Source organism: Diaporthe citri (genome assembly GCF_014595645.1).
Source record: "Diaporthe citri strain NFHF-8-4 chromosome Unknown scaffold_5, whole genome shotgun sequence".
Taxonomy (NCBI): Eukaryota; Fungi; Ascomycota; class Sordariomycetes; order Diaporthales; family Diaporthaceae; genus Diaporthe; species Diaporthe citri.
The window spans coordinates 2,809,726-2,824,610 of record NW_025064850.1 but is presented as its reverse complement, the minus strand read 5'-3'; the positions used below and the strand labels follow the sequence as shown (position 1 = coordinate 2,824,610).

At 57.9% G+C, this 14,885-nt stretch overlaps 4 protein-coding genes across 4 annotated transcripts; 1 reads left to right on the top strand and 3 right to left on the bottom strand.

Moving 5' to 3' along the window:
* Window positions 1-2,439: 2,439 nt before the first annotated feature.
* INS49_011383 (uncharacterized protein) lies at window positions 2,440-4,154 on the bottom strand (the record flags this gene model as incomplete). Its single annotated transcript, XM_043172101.1, has 3 exons — window positions 2,440-3,314; window positions 3,532-3,961; window positions 4,065-4,154. 3 exons carry the CDS (start codon window positions 4,152-4,154, stop codon window positions 2,440-2,442), a joined length of 1,395 nt encoding a protein of 464 aa, XP_043023846.1.
* A 1,536-nt stretch (window positions 4,155-5,690) lies between these two features.
* On the top strand, window positions 5,691-7,156 carry INS49_011382 (uncharacterized protein; the record flags this gene model as incomplete). The annotated part of the gene is made up of 2 exons (XM_043172100.1): window positions 5,691-5,932; window positions 6,154-7,156. 2 exons carry the CDS (start codon window positions 5,691-5,693, stop codon window positions 7,154-7,156), a joined length of 1,245 nt encoding a protein of 414 aa, XP_043023845.1.
* Window positions 7,157-7,662: 506 nt separating this feature from the next.
* On the bottom strand, window positions 7,663-10,370 carry INS49_011381 (uncharacterized protein; the record flags this gene model as incomplete). The annotated part of the gene is made up of 4 exons (XM_043172099.1): window positions 7,663-7,767; window positions 7,842-9,622; window positions 9,780-9,983; window positions 10,061-10,370. 4 exons carry the CDS (start codon window positions 10,368-10,370, stop codon window positions 7,663-7,665), a joined length of 2,400 nt encoding a protein of 799 aa, XP_043023844.1.
* A 1,935-nt stretch (window positions 10,371-12,305) lies between these two features.
* INS49_011380 (uncharacterized protein) lies at window positions 12,306-13,466 on the bottom strand (the record flags this gene model as incomplete). Its single annotated transcript, XM_043172098.1, has 1 exon — window positions 12,306-13,466. The coding sequence occupies one exon, from the start codon at window positions 13,464-13,466 to the stop codon at window positions 12,306-12,308; it is 1,161 nt and encodes a 386-aa protein (XP_043023843.1).
* Between the last annotated feature and the right edge of the window lie 1,419 nt (window positions 13,467-14,885).

The window sequence follows — 14,885 nt, the reverse complement described above, 5'->3', positions numbered from 1 at the left end:
GGGCCTGGAGCACTGGGGCAACTGGGGCAACTGGGGCAACTGGGGAGACGGGGAATGGGGGCGCCAACCATTATGGGGACTTGAGAGAATGTGGACTGGTGTGATGTAGGTATGTAGGCTACCCGTAGTTAGCTAAGGTGAGCTCACGAGTCGCGAAACCGTCCGGTTGCAAATCTTGTGTGTGTGAGTGTGTGCGTGCGCGGTACCCGTACCACGGTATGGCATGCTGGTGGTATGCGAATGGTATGCGAGAGAAGGTATGCACCAGGCCACAAGGGGCGCATCATTGGCAGCAGCAGCATCGTGATTCTGTCCTGACCGCTTTGGTGCGTTTGTGCGTGGGCCAACTCCCAGTCTCCTCCCCCCCCCCGTCCTCCTCCTCGCCCTCCCCCTGCGAGCCTTCCTGCTGCAAGTGTTTCTTGCTGCTGCTGCTGCTGCCGCCGCCGCCGCCACGGCTGCCGCAATGTTCGGCATTGATGACCAGACTATCGTGTCCTGCTGCTGCAGAATGATGTCGCGCTGCCTTGCGAAAAGGCTCAATGGGGGACGAGGTACATGTGGGTGTGTCATTGGGGAGGCAGGGGTTTGGCGAGGAGGGGGACGGACCCTCGTGCATCAGAGGCTCTGATCGACAAGAAATGGCGCCTGCAGGCTTGCAAGCACAGTTGCGCAATTGGGCGTCTGCCCTCGTCCTCCTTCCCAACCCCGTCCCAAAAGGAAAAGGCCTGGGTGGGATCGCCGCCAACACCTGTCAAACCGCCTAGCCTAATTTGCCCACCACCCATCCAAAGGTGGCCGGCCGGCCGACTGGACTGACTGGTTGGGCTGGCTCGGCTGGCTCGCAGGGCCTGGGTTGTGGCCGCTGACGTGCGCCTCAACCATCTGGTCCGATTTTCCCTCGTGCCCCGCGTGACGGGCTTGCTTTTTTGGAAGGGAGGGGAGGAGCCGCCCGTCTGCTTGTGTGTTCTTGTTCACGACCGAGAGGAAGAGTTGGCACGCGAGGACACCCGTGGCCCGATTTTGCTTGTCTCAAAGGGCAGATGTGCACCACCGCGGAAAAACATGTACTCGTAGGACGGCGGCGGTTTTCTCACGCCATCCTTTGTCCACCAATGAGGCTCTTCTTGGCGCCGCCCTCGGTTACGAAGACCCTCGAGCCCTCGTTGGGCCCCGCGAAATCTCCCCGGGGGAAAGGGCTAGTGACAAGTGACCAGTCCGTTCGGGTCTCGACGCTCGAGTGTTTCTGTTCCGGTACACCGGGCCCGGCTTCTCGGCTGGGTTCTACCTGTGCGGTGTTAGAGCAATTTACGCTTCCCTTCTGCTGTCCGGGTTGTGGTAGCCTAGTAGTGTTTGTAAGCTTGACGTCTCAGCATCGATCGAAGTGTCCCGGTGTCCGTATACATCCAGCCTCGAATGTCCAAACATCCGGGGTGGGCGCCGTGGAGTGCAGGGAGAGCGTCCAGGAAAGTACTGCACAGGGCCTCTGGACACCGCGATAGCATCGGTCGCCCTGATGGGGGAACAGCTGATACGGAACACTGTCGACCATAACAGGTCAGGGCCCTTGTCATCGTGCATGGTGGTTATAATCCCTCTGTCCCTGGCAGGACCGCGTGAGACTTGGCGTGCAGATGTGCCGACAGATTTTCTGAACAGGCCGGACACATCTCCTGACCTAACAGTCGTCGCTGTCCGTGACAGCGGTTATGAGGCAAGGAACTCTCAGCACTATATCCGTTGTCAGCAGCCTGTGATGAAGACCGCAGTCCAGAGTACTAAGACAGTTGGCGGAGCGACGCGGCGGTCTCACCCTTCTGCTTAGTCCCTTTGCGAATTCCCCCAAAGGGGAAAACTGGACCATCAGTGGTTAGCACCATCTAAAACCAGACAGGGCCGCGGGGATTAGACCCTGCTACTCACGACGCTTTGATGGGCTTCGTGTGGCTTCGTGTTCTGGTCAGGGAAAACAGTAGCGGTCTGCTTTCACTTTGCTCTTGTCGACTTCCGGCTGAGAGTACTCGAGGTCTGCTTGCCATTTGAAATCTGGGACTCGTAGTCAGTTAGGACGAGGGCGGAGAGTGAGACAAGCAGGAGACAAAGGCAGATTTCAGGCGCGTAGGTAAAAGCAGACAAAACGTCCTGTGTAGTGACATTGACTTTGAGTTGATTTCCACAGTGACAGGTACCTAAGGTGTTCAGTCAGATATATGTGTGTCTATGTGTGCGTCTATTAGTGTGTTTTCAGCTTAACCTACCTCACATGGGTAATGTCTGAAATGCAAATGGCTCGAGATATGGAGTTCATATAACATGTGACTTAAATTGCGAGAAGCTGAGACATAACACGCTGATGAATGGGTCCAATACGGTATTACATATTGAGACATTAAACTACCAGTGTATACATATCTCCATCTCCTCCCGCGTTATATACACCCATTATCGTGCCCACCTGCGCGTCAGGGTCGCATTCTTCTCACCGCCCTGGATCCAGTCGTGCACGACGGCCGCGATCTCCTGGTTGTTCAGCTCCAGGTGCATGAAGTGGCCGTTCCCGTGTATGCCCAGCTCGGCCAGCCGGATCCACTGCGGGCTGCCGCCGACCTGCCTCAGGTACTGGACGGTGCAGTGGTCGTAGGTGACGTGCACCGACGCCTCGCTGGTGATGAGCAGGTACCTGACGGCGCTGATCTTGGGCAGCTGCCGCGCGGGCTCGGCCTGGAGGTGGCACGAGCGGTGGGCCAGGGTGTCGTTGCCGACCTCGACCTGGATCAGCTCCGAGGGGTCCGAGACGGGCGGGTCGTAGTCGACGGGCACGTCGGTCAGGCCCCAGTTGCGCGTGGTGGTTCCGGAGAGGGAGCCGGTGCTGGGGAAGAAGAACGGGGTGGTGGACGACTCGAGGTTGATATTGCCCGCGACGAGGGAGCCGCAGTCGTTGGACATGAGGATCGGGTACATGGCGCCCGCGGAGTGGGAGACGAGGTAGGAAGGGCCGATGATGGACAGAAGCTCGCAGCCGGCCTCCCTCATGACGTTTTCCACACCGGTGGAGTTGGTGGAGAAGGGGATCACGGCCCGCTGGAACTGGTCAAAGTACGGGTCGCCTCGCAGGCCGGTGCCGGGGAACTGCGTGTGCAGCACGGCCTGGGGGTAGAGCTCCGGGAAGTGCTGAGAGCCCGAGAAGGACTTTTCGGTGTTCTCGACCGTCGTGCTGGCTGACAAGGGGTAGCTGTTCAGGTCTGGCTGGGTGCTGCGACCGACTGAGGTCTGGTCGACAACGTAGACCTGGTAGCCTTGCTCAATGAAGTATGAGGCTGGTCATTCTGTCAGCACAGGTCCATTCCTCGCTGCATGATATATTCCAGAAGCCAGGAAGCAGCCTTTGAGACGTACACGATGCTCATTGACCGTCCCTTGTGAGCGGCAGGCTCGTTTCACGATCTCAAAGGCCACTCTAACAGCTACGAGAGACATCATGTCTCGCTCCAGGAGGAAAGAGAAAAGAACAGAACAGAGCATGAAAAGACGAACCAAAGCCCTTCCTGCTGTCTGGCGTATTGAGCCAAGACACTCCGCTCGTGCCACCCCCATGGAAGAAGACGACCGGCTTCGGCTGGGTGACGGCGGCCGGCGTCAGCTTCTCGACGTACAACTGATCCGTGGTGCGGTTGCCGCTGGAGTCCTCGTAATACCGGCCGCCGACGTAGAAGACGTCCCTCGCGTATGCCGCCTGGTCGGAGCTGCAGCTGGGGCTGAGGGCCAAGACGCCCGTGCAGTCGGCTGTGGAGTTGTCGGACCGGCCAGGGAGACGTGCGGCGAGTGAGCCTCCCACGAGCAGGGCCAGGCCCGAGCTGAGGAGGGAACCGAGGGAGTGGCGCGCCATGGCAAGGGACTCTGCTGGGGTTGGAAGGGTCTGGGTGCGGTGCTTGCCAGAGGTTGGTGATGGCCGCAAGCCGCGGGTCTTCAACTCAGACGTTGAGCATGCGAGAACCCGGGCGGCCGGGATGGCGGCTGGTGTAGCGACTTTTGGCAATTGGATCGCAGACAAGCGACGGCCTCCTCACCACCCTCGGCAGGACCCAGTTGCTCCAGTTGCTCCAGTTGCTGATCAGGTCGAGCTTTGGCGAGTCTGGACCCTGTTGGCAAAGATCCATCGTCTCCATCCGCCGCCACTTGCCCCTATCGCAAAGGGGCCCGCCCCTCGATGTTTTCGGAGATGAGCCGTGCCAGGCGCGCCCCTCGCTGGCACCCCGGGCAAAAGACCTTGAATGTGGGGGGGGGGGGGGGTTCCATCGGATCCGACTACTCGGAGCAGGCCGCCGGGCCACGCATGCACAATTTTCTGGGTGGCCGGAGCCTTTGGTGCAAGTGCTGGCTCGTCCCAGGCCGAGGTATCTGGCTGGCTTTTTGCCCCCATCGTGAGTCTGCCAAAGAAGTCATGGCCAGCTACCAAGCTACCAGCTACCGACCCTCGGAGGTCCGCCAGCAGTGAGTGCCCACGCCCACAGGGGGTTTGTGTCCACACTCGCCTCGGCTTGCAGCTCTCAACCACCACGAGTCACCCACTTTTACCCGCGCAGAGCCACGCCCACGGGGGCCTCGACATTTTCCTCGACAGCCGGCGACGTGGAAAAATAAATACGTGCTGTTCATGGCAGAGCGGCAGGAGCCGGGCCTCGTACCATCGAGTCGAGACGACTCGGGACCGGCCTCGGCGCGCAAATTCCAAGCCTCACTTCCTCGAGGTCGCCATGCCGCATGTTCCGGCCTCTCAGCCCAGGTCTGATGGCGGCCGAGCTCGCCGTGGTCCAGGCCCGGTTAAAACTGCAGTCTCCACTGCCGGCGATTTCCCGGGCGCTCTATGAATGAGGCGACGGCAAAACGCCGGGAGTCCTTTAACTTTGCCCAGCCTACCTTTGGCCCACCACACCACACACCATCAGGCCCTTCCCGCGTGGCTTGCGGGACGGGACACACACAAAGTCTCGCGGGATGACGTGCCCGTGAGATATCGTCCTGTGTCCTGTAGCCTGATGCGCCGTGGTGTTGTGGGGAGGGCTTCCTCGTGGCGCCAACATCTTGTTGCGTGCCGCCAGGTGGATCGATCTAGCTCGGTCGCCCTGTATCCACGTACGTTCTGTTATTAACCTCGTACGTAAAGTTTGAGCACCCCTGCGGGCTGTGTTGCAAGGTCTGCCACCGTCAAGGCCGCCCTGCGTTCAACAAGAAACCTGGTATTGTGGAGCCCAGCGCCCGGCAGCTGAAGGCAGAACCCTCGACAAGTCTCCAGTCCTGGTCCAACCATGATGCTTTCCGGACATTTGACTTCGCCAGCCCGGCAAACCGTTCTTCAGTGTGTTCGTGCGCCCATCGAGCCACCCGGGCGGATCTTGAAACGGGGTTCATATCTGAGGCTCAGAGGCAGTGTTTGAGTTTCCTTCCTTCCCGCCGGGACAATGGCCCATTTGTGTCCAAGGTGTCCTCTCTAACCCAAAGACAACCTGCCCACCCAAGCTGTCGGGCCCCGTCAGTGATCAGCGCTGGGCAACTCTGCCGACGATAAAAATACTTGGGGTCGTGGCTCCCGGGAGGTCCATCTTTTCCGCATTGTTCCCACCTTGGCACCCACCCCCAAAAAGTCGACTGCTCAGAACTCGACTGCGTGGAAGTCGACTGCTCAGATTCCCGCCATGAGCAGCAACAGCTCCGCCATACTCGGCAACCCGCCTAACAATGAAGATGACTTCTTCATCGTCCGGGGCATCTTTCGGTCGGTCGGGCTCTTCGGTGCGAATGCCAGCAGGGGGTGGATAACGGTACCGAAAGAGCCCGCGGGACATGTGTACGAGACGAAGCAGCCGGGCATCATCGCCGGCATGGTCATCGTCATACTGCTGATATCTGTGGTGACGGCTACGAGGCTCGCACTCAGGTATTACAGTACAAAGATGGTGTTTGGGTCGGATGATTGGGTTATATTGGCCGCCGCTGTAAGACTCCCCCCCCCCCCCCAGCATGCTGCCCCTGGTGTGTGTGGTTGTGGGCTGAGGACTATACATACTATACGTATTTATACGTCCAGCCTGTGCAAGCATTATTCGCATGCCAGAAATGGGGAAAGACGGCATAAGCACCCGGCTCGGGTGGAAATAGTCAGGAAACAAGGCTGACCTCAGGCGACCCGCAGTCCATCGCAGTCACATATCCGATCCTCCAGATCCTCATGGTGGTCCAGGGCGGAGCAGGCCACCACGTCTGGGAGGTGACGTACGCGCAGTACAATGTCTACGCCTACTACGGCCGCGTTTGCCAGATAATATTCTACATCGCAGTCGGCCTGATCAAGATCTCCATCACCCTCTTCATCCGGCGCATCGTCGACTGCATCTCCCGCTTCTGGACCATCATCACCGACCTCTTCCTCGCCCTCGAGGTCGCCTACGTCCTGCTCGCCGTCTTCTGGCAGGTCCTCCTCTGCGAGCCGCCCCGCGCGAGCTGGGACCGCTGGTACGCCGGCAGCCTGGACAGCCCGGCCTCGTGCCTGGACAACACGCTCTCGGTTCGCACCCTGCGAGTCGCCCACCTCGCCCTGGGCGTGCTGCTGCTCCTAACCCCCGTCGTCATCCTGTGGAACGTGCGCATGCGCTGGCAGAAGAAGGCCCGGCTCTTCCTGATCTGGGCCGCCGGCGCCCTGAGCGTCATCGGCGGCCTGCTGCAGCAGCTGCAGACCATATCCAAGGACTCGACGTGGAGCTACACCGACATCCTCGTCTGGACCTGCCTTGATCTCTGTATGGGCACCATCACTGCCAGCCTCCCCGTCATGGACGGCTGGCTCTTCGGCTCCTGGGGCGGAACCGTCAACGGCGGCAGCCGAGCTGCCGCCGCCGCCGTCCAGGGGGGTAGCGGCGGCACCGCGGCCAGCAGCGCCTTCAGGAGGGCCGCCGCGGCTGGTTCGGGCTCCGGGTCCGGGTCCCAGGAGAATTTCATCCGGGTCGACCACGAGGTGGAGCTGACGTACACGCCGACCAAGACCAGCAACCACTTCGACAACGACGCGGTCCTCTCGAAGCATGGCGGTGCCGACGTGGGCTCGGAAGCGTGGGAACATCAGAACGGGCCTACTGCCCCAGCTAAGGTGCAGTATAGGCCATAGCACCGAGCAGTGAGGCGTCAATGTATATACGTGAGATAGATGTACGCCATGTCACACAGCACATGAACATGAAATACGATACCCCTTTATTCCCATCCTCCGCAGTGCTCTCAACCTCGGCCTCCAGGCGTCTTTCGAAGTGACGCCGAGTAGAGCAAGCATGCAGTACCGTTCATTGAGCTCAGCGTATGCTCGAATTTCGAAACAGAACCAATTGCAACAGTCAGGGAGAGCATTTGCGGATAAACATTGGACGGTGAGATGACAATAGTGTATTAACAAAGGCTGGGCCGAAAAAGACCTGAGCGCTCCAGACACACACACACATGCCTTTGACTAAAACGAAACAAAAGACCCATGACACTCCGCTACCCATGTTTCCTCTCTATGTGCAAGTCGGAAAAAAGGTATGTTTAGTTAGTTAGAAGACTCCAGCTTCCATATGTGAAAGATAAATTCCTCGGCGTAGATCAATCCAATCAGCCGTCCGCCCCTGAGGTCTTCCCTCAGACCCCGCCCCTCAGAAAACCCATCGTCTTCTTCTTTAGGTCGGCCGCACCACCTGTACCCCCGATGCCGGGCTCGACTTGCTTGCTGCGCTGGTAGAGGGCCTATCGCGGGTGTCTGTCAGCTTTGTGTGCGTGCATGGGCTTGCAGTGTGTTCCCAAACAGAATGAATACTCACATCCTCATCCAGCTCCATCCGGCAGTCCAAGATCAAGTCCCGGCTGACCTCATGCTTCTTGAGGAGGTTCGGGTACGGTGCCCCTTGGCTCTTCATGATCGGTAACAAGATCTCCCCAAGAATCTCAAACTTCTTCCAGTTAATTCGGTCCCCATTTGGCCCCACAAGCGTCTTATTGCCCTCTTCAGCAAACGTCAGATCCTTCCGGTGGAGCGCCATGTACGGTATCCTGGGGAGCGGGCTGTTCTCCCACGCCAGGCGGTATGCGAACGACGATTTGGTATTCAACATTAGCTTCTCAGCACTCTGGTATTGCTTCCAGACCTCCTTGCTGACGAGCGCCTGTGTTGCGTGGAGGCGCGCTATGTTAGCGTTCTGCAGGCCGGCGACCACGGCGCCTAGTCCGTTGTAGTTGTTCAGTTTTCGCAGCTTGTGTGCGATGATCATGAATCTTTCGAGGCATGGGGCGCGATGCTTTGCCTTGTCGCGGATCAGTACCATGTTCTGCACCCATTTAGCGACATGGTTGAAGTGCGCGATCAGGCGGTTCGCATTTCTCAGCGACCGGCATCGCTCCTTCTCTGCACTCGACAGGCTGACATGTCGCACCCAGTCGCGGATACGCACGCTGCTGAACATGATCCAGTCGATGCGGGTGATCTCCTCGGCGATGTCTTCTGGGTTCGTGTCCATGAAGATGTGGTAGCGGAATTTGTTTAGAGGCAGCGTAGCCTGAGGGACCATTTTTGCCGCCTCGCGTTCGTAGTCCCCATAAGTATGATACTGATAGTTCGTCTCCCCTGTGCTGTAGTCTCGCTCGACATGTGATAGTTCAGAGCCCTGTGAGGGTCGCCGCATTTCGGCCGACAGCTGGTCATCCACGCTCAATGAGGCCATCGGCACTTCAAGATCCTGGGATTTATGTGAGCTGGCCACACTGGCATCCTCCGGTGGATCATCTGCTTGTGCCCATGCCGTATCATCGTCTTCAACCACATATGTGTCGAGCTGAACCCTCATCTGACCGGCGGCTGCACTGAAGGCCGGCTCGCTTGCCAGGTGGTTGATGAAGCGCTCAAGTGTCTTCTTGGTCGACGGCCTGGCAAAGTCGCCAGGATAAAGAGACACCCACCTGGCCACAACCTCGATTATGCGCATCTGCGTCGCTTTCTTGCTGAGGTAGTGTGCTGACTTGTCCTCCTTGCCCCGCTCCAGCCTGGTGAGAATCGCGGAAAAGAGCTGCCCTGGCGCAGCAAACTTTCGGTACAGGCACAGGAAGATGTCCGCAAAGTTGTTGTCCGCCCTCGTCATCCTCGGCGCCAGAAGCCTGTCCACGAGGTCATCGAATGCCACGCCGGTCATCTTGGTGGGACGGTCCATGAAACTCTCATCGCTTCGTTGCAATATCGGCATATCGTCCGTCATTGAGGTGCGGAAGGACTCAACATCTGATTCGACTTCGTAGAACGGCTCCGCCCCCAGATCTAAACGCACGCCTGTCTGCCGCAACTGGCTTGACACTGTCGGGTTCATCTCGTCTTGTCCCAGACCCTGACCTGGGTACGCTCTGGGCGAGCGTGCTGCCGACCCTCGGTAGTAACTGTCCCTATCGCTCGACTGCTGCGAAAACCCCCTAAGCAATGACAGGTCGGAGCTGGCCCTGCTGTGTTTGCTATGCACCGAATCGGGTCGACCGTTGTTGAGGGGGTCTACCGTGGGTTCCAGGTTCGCGGCCGAGGCGGCACGCCGTCTTTGGCTGGCCGCATCCGACTTATCACCTCCTGGGATAGCATGCACGTCAGCTCAGAGGTGATGGAAGTCGGCTTTGGGGGGAGTGAAGTATGAGTCATGATCCTTGGGCACTTTGGCTTGGGGGAGGTCCATGAATAGAAGCAGCTCGGGGCTCGGGACACAGGGATGGGGGATGGAGTTTAGTACCTTTCCGGCCGGTCACGACGGCCCTCAATATGACCTGAAGACAGTCCCTAGTAGTGTTCGGAGAGGTTGGAGAGGTGGTGAAATTGGCCACCACGGATGGATATGCGGCAGCGACGCTTGTTGTGTCGAGCTCCCTGACCTCCTCGGGGTTGTCGCATTTCGTTGCGACAAGGACCACGGGATAGTTGGACAGGGAGAGAGAGGCTGTCGTGTGGCTTAGTACCTAACGGGAGCGGTATAGTACGGAGACGGAGACGGGTGACGGGCGAGGGACGGCTCACATATTGTCTGGGGCAGCGGGGTGATGCTGTCCTTGTTCATGACGTCGTAGAGCACCAAAGTACCATCGATGCGAGGGGCAAGCATCCCGTTGGCCTGCTTGGGCCAGCGGATGGGCTCGTTCATGCCCAGGTCGAAGGCCTCCAGGTCGACCTCGAACATGTTGACGGTATGCTGGGAGCCATCGGGCTCGGTCCAGTTGAAGGTGACGACGCCCATGTTGGCAGGCCTGGACATCTTCAGGGCCTGCTGCAGGAAGGCGCTCTTTCCCACGCCATTGGCCCCGATTATGGCGATGTTTATTGTGTCCATGGTGGAAGAGAGGGGGGGGGCGGGAGGGTATTGGCCTGGCGTGCTGTCTGTCTGCCCCTTTGATCCAAACGGCGCGTATCTTTTAGCTATGACCCAGCCTGTCGTGCCATGTATGCCGAAAGGTGTCCACGGGGGCTCTTGCGAGAACCAGGAACCGGGTGTAATTGTGAAGGGCCAGAGTACGGATAGCGGATACCCCTGGTGTGTGTTGGTCCCTTCAGCGAGTCTCTGCGAGGGTGCGACCAGGGCTGCGGCACAGGAACAGGCACAGGCACATGTTGGGGCGCCCAGCCCGATTGGAATATGCCGACTGGTTCGGGGCGCGCGCCGGTGTGTCGACGGGAGATGTGGTCGGTTTAGGGGGTGGGAGGCGCGAGGGAGGCGCGAAGGGGCGGCCTGCTCCTGCTCACGACGGGCGGCAGAGGACGGAGGTCGTCGCCTGTGGGTCTTCGGGGCTGGCGACCGACGAAGGAGCGGACTCGGGGGCTGTCCGGGCGTGGGGGGATGGGCGGAAGGCCGCAGAGCTAAGGGGCTAGGGCTGGCAGGCAGTGGAGGATGCTGCTGCTGCTGCTGATGGTGAGATGCTACCGTAAGCTTGCTGGTCACCGAGGGCGAGGGCGAGGGTGGACTGGCAGGATGCCTTCACATGCGAACACGAACTCGCACGCGTTGGGAGGCATCATGCCACCTCGTGCAGCAGCCCACAGCGTGACTCTCTGACGGACCAAAGGGGGCTCACTCACTGGCAGATCCGGGCCGCTGGGTGGGAGAAGGACGGGCAATCAAGCGCACCTGGGCACTGGGCACTGGGCACTGGGCACCGTGCAGTTGAGGAGAGAGGGAGCTGGTCTGTATGGGGCGGTAGGCGGGCGAGGAGAGTCGAGAGAGGTGTTCCGTGCCCGCCGGCGCTGGCAGTGTGAGAAAGCTCGGTGGGTTCCAGGGTCGCTGCGGTTGTGGTGTACACGCGCGCGCGCCCACAAACACACGCACACGAACACATGAGCTGCCGCACCTTTGCTTCGTTCGCACTCTGCTGCCCAGCCTGCCCACAGTCTAAACTAGAAAGACACCCTGGAAGATACCCTGCCTGCCTTGTCAGAATTAGATGTCTTTACGTGTTTGGTAAGATACATATATATGTGTACATAGACTATATATGTATACCTCTATGCACACAAGGCCGCACCGCAGGTGGTACAGTGCCGTCCAGAGATCGCTAGTAGGTAGCTGTACGAGGTTGAGGCCGTCGCAGCTGGCAATGGTCGGCTGCAGTCCACTGCCTGGACGTCCTGCCCCCCCCTCGATTGGTATCAGGAAACGGCGCAACCTGAAGCTCATGCCGCCAAGGGCGGGTGAGGGATCCAGCATGCAGGGCCAAGAGAGGTAGGTACAGGTACTTGGTTCTCAACCAACGTCAAGCGAGCAAGCCACGGGTTTGATTTTGCCTGTCACTGCAGCAATCAGCCAACCGCCACGCCTGCGAGGCTTTGATGAATGGTTGGTTGTGTGTAGTCTATGTCTCTCTGTCCCAAGGTAGTAGTCCACATGTACGTGCCGGTGTGGCGTGTCGTACACGGCTTCCTCGAGCCCAAGGCACTTCCAAGGTTGTTTGTCAAGGTGCTGCTTCTTGCACCCATCAACCCCACTTTCTACCCGGTCAGGGGCAACAAAGTCCACGCCAACAGATCCGGCGAGCTGAAATCTGAGCTTCATCCAGACATTCCACCTAAACACACCCCTGCCAACAACAGGGCGGCTGACTTGGTCGGCGGTCCTGGCGGTTCGCCTTAAACAGGCCCCTTTTCATCTTGCTGCATCTTTACATAGTACATGCACCGCGCCATGCCAAGATGCGCGTCCACTGACCGGCCTAGATAATTCTTTCCAATGTCATCTGCGCCACCTGGTCCGATGTTCGCATGCGCCGCGGCCCAGCTATTGATAATCTGCCAACCTGCTAGCGAAGGCGATCGGGTGCAGTCCAGGATATGCCCATTGCTCCTCGGTACCATGGTACGCATAGTTTCTAGGCACCTGGCTCCGGTCTTGAAGCAGTTGGCTGTGCCATCCGACCCTCATGTTGCTTTCAGCTTCTTCCGCCTGGTCGTTGTGGTGAACATGTCCCGTGGTAATGTAGTCGGGACCCGCCTCTTGGTCTAGATCACCCCTTTGAAGCATGTCCCCTTGGATAAAGTCATCATTGGTTTCCCACGGATCGTTTGGGCCCTTGTCAAAATATGTGTCATGATCGCGGAGACGTTCGTGGATATCATCAATGAATTCGTCTTCATCTGCCACGAAGTCTGAGTAGTCGTCCTCAGTATCCACCAAACGGTTTGACTTGACAGAGTAATCCTCGAAATCGTGTGCAGTGGGTTGCACTCCTCCTTCGATGTCTGGCACCTCGTAGTAATAGCCGTAACAGTCGCTCTCATCATAGAAGTCCGCGGTATCCATATTATGTTCCTGGTGATCGTCGTCGAGGGCGAGGTGTTGCTCTTGATATTCTTGCTCGCTGTGTGTCAGATCAAGGACCTCGTCCCCCAAATAATGCTCACTGTACAGGTCGCCATACTCCGGAAGAATTTCCGACGTATAAGAAACCGCATCATCATCAATCCATTCCACACCTTCCATATCGCTGTCCATGTAACCTTCTTCAGGGGCGAGATCGATCCCGTCGCTTTCAGCGCTGCCTGTCCTGTTTGTTGCAAAGCCATAGCTTCTCCCAGACTCCAGATGCATCAGACCATTATCAGGAAGACCTGAGATGGACTCGTGTGACTGACCACCATTCTGCCCGTGCAGAGTCTCTTTAACGAGGTCTAGGCTGGCGAAGTTGGTGAAGTCGTTACCTGTGGGCGTGTTTGGTACAGAGGAGCCTTCCTGAGACAGGATAAGGCCGGTAGGGTGAGCACTCGGGGCTTTAACCCTCGGTAGGCAAGTTTTGATCTTCTGATCTCGTGCCGACCTTAAGAGCAGGATCTGAGTCCTTCCGTGGAGCTCATCTAACACCTTGTCGAGCCCTGAGCCTGCGGCTGGTTCCGGAACAAGTGACTCAACCTTCCGCCGGAGTACTGGCGACTGAGTACTCATTAAATTTCCCAGCGCGGAGGATATTGCTGGAATCAAGTGTGCCCGAGTGACAACGTTCTGAATTTCCTCGTTAGACTCCAAGACGAAGAGCTGTCGCATTTACTGACCTGAAAGTATTGTGCATTCCAAACGGCCGGCGCAAGGTCAAGAAGGGCCGGTGGCTTGGTCCCTTTCAAGCACCAGATACCCAGACACCTCCTTCTCATACCCAGCATAAGATTCAATGCATTGTGTGTCAGACGCACCACTCTCTCCGCCTGCACGTCTAGGGGAAGGCCCCAAAAGGTCGCGGGATGTACAGAGCGTGGTTCACTTGATGCTCCAGCTAGCTTTCGGAGATTGTAACGTGTGTGGGTTCTCGATCGAGGAACGGATTCCTCAACATTCCCAGGCGCCCTGGATGACCTGGCCGCAAATCGAAAGCTGCAGGAAAACTCGGAAAGGTAGCCGCAGGGAACATCTTGCGGAACGAACAGGCCCGAATGCTGTTGGATATGCTGTATATAGTATACCGAGGTCGTAGAAGGAGTTCTGTTATTTTGGAGTACGTTCAGTTCCAGGCGAAGCTCAAGACCCAAATCACGCCAGACCTTGCCCCTGTCAGTATTAAACATGGAGATAGCCAACAAGGAAAGGTCAACACACCGGGAGTGATTGAAACGCGTCGATGGCAAGCTGTCTCCTTTGTGCGTCCCCGTGGACTGACATCCCGGCCGGGTGCTCGAAATGGATTGTCAAAGTGAGTCGGCAGGAACTTGCTCGAGTGAGCCATAAGGTTCCCGCTCTCACTTGATCCCGCAAATCCTTTGCGGTCAGATGATTTACAAAATGTCCTGGAAGTGACAGAGACATTGACGTGGACACATCAAGGGCGAAATCCTTGTCGGCCTTGCTGGCGATGCTGAAGCTCCCGAAATCGACAGTCTTTTCTGAAGCCATGGCAGGAGGGGAATAGATTTTGAACCTGAATGGAAGTGGTTCTGAGACAGCAGATATTTACCGAAGATCACACTTGATCATGTTTTGTACAAAAGAGACTCGTGCCAAAGTTGGAACAGGCTCATCGCCACCGAAGACGCAGAGAGGAGAGCTATGCCCTGGAGTGGACACAGCGTTGATGGCGTCAGGGGAAGTGGCAGACGGAGATGAAGACAGGTATCTACCTTTGGATACCTAGGGAGGTATTAGGCCTACTCGTCGTACCTAGGTATGATAGAGGGCCTTTCGCTGAAGATCGAGGACAGTTGAAATAGAGAATCTGGATGTGTGAGGAGGAAAGAAGCCTAGGCGAGGAAAGACCACCTACACATGGCTTTCAAGATGGTTAAGGATTCAGGGGCGCCACGCAACAGGATCTCAGGTGCTCCTTCCTCCCACCAACGAACGTGCTCACGTCGACAAGTGTCGTATGGCAGGCGC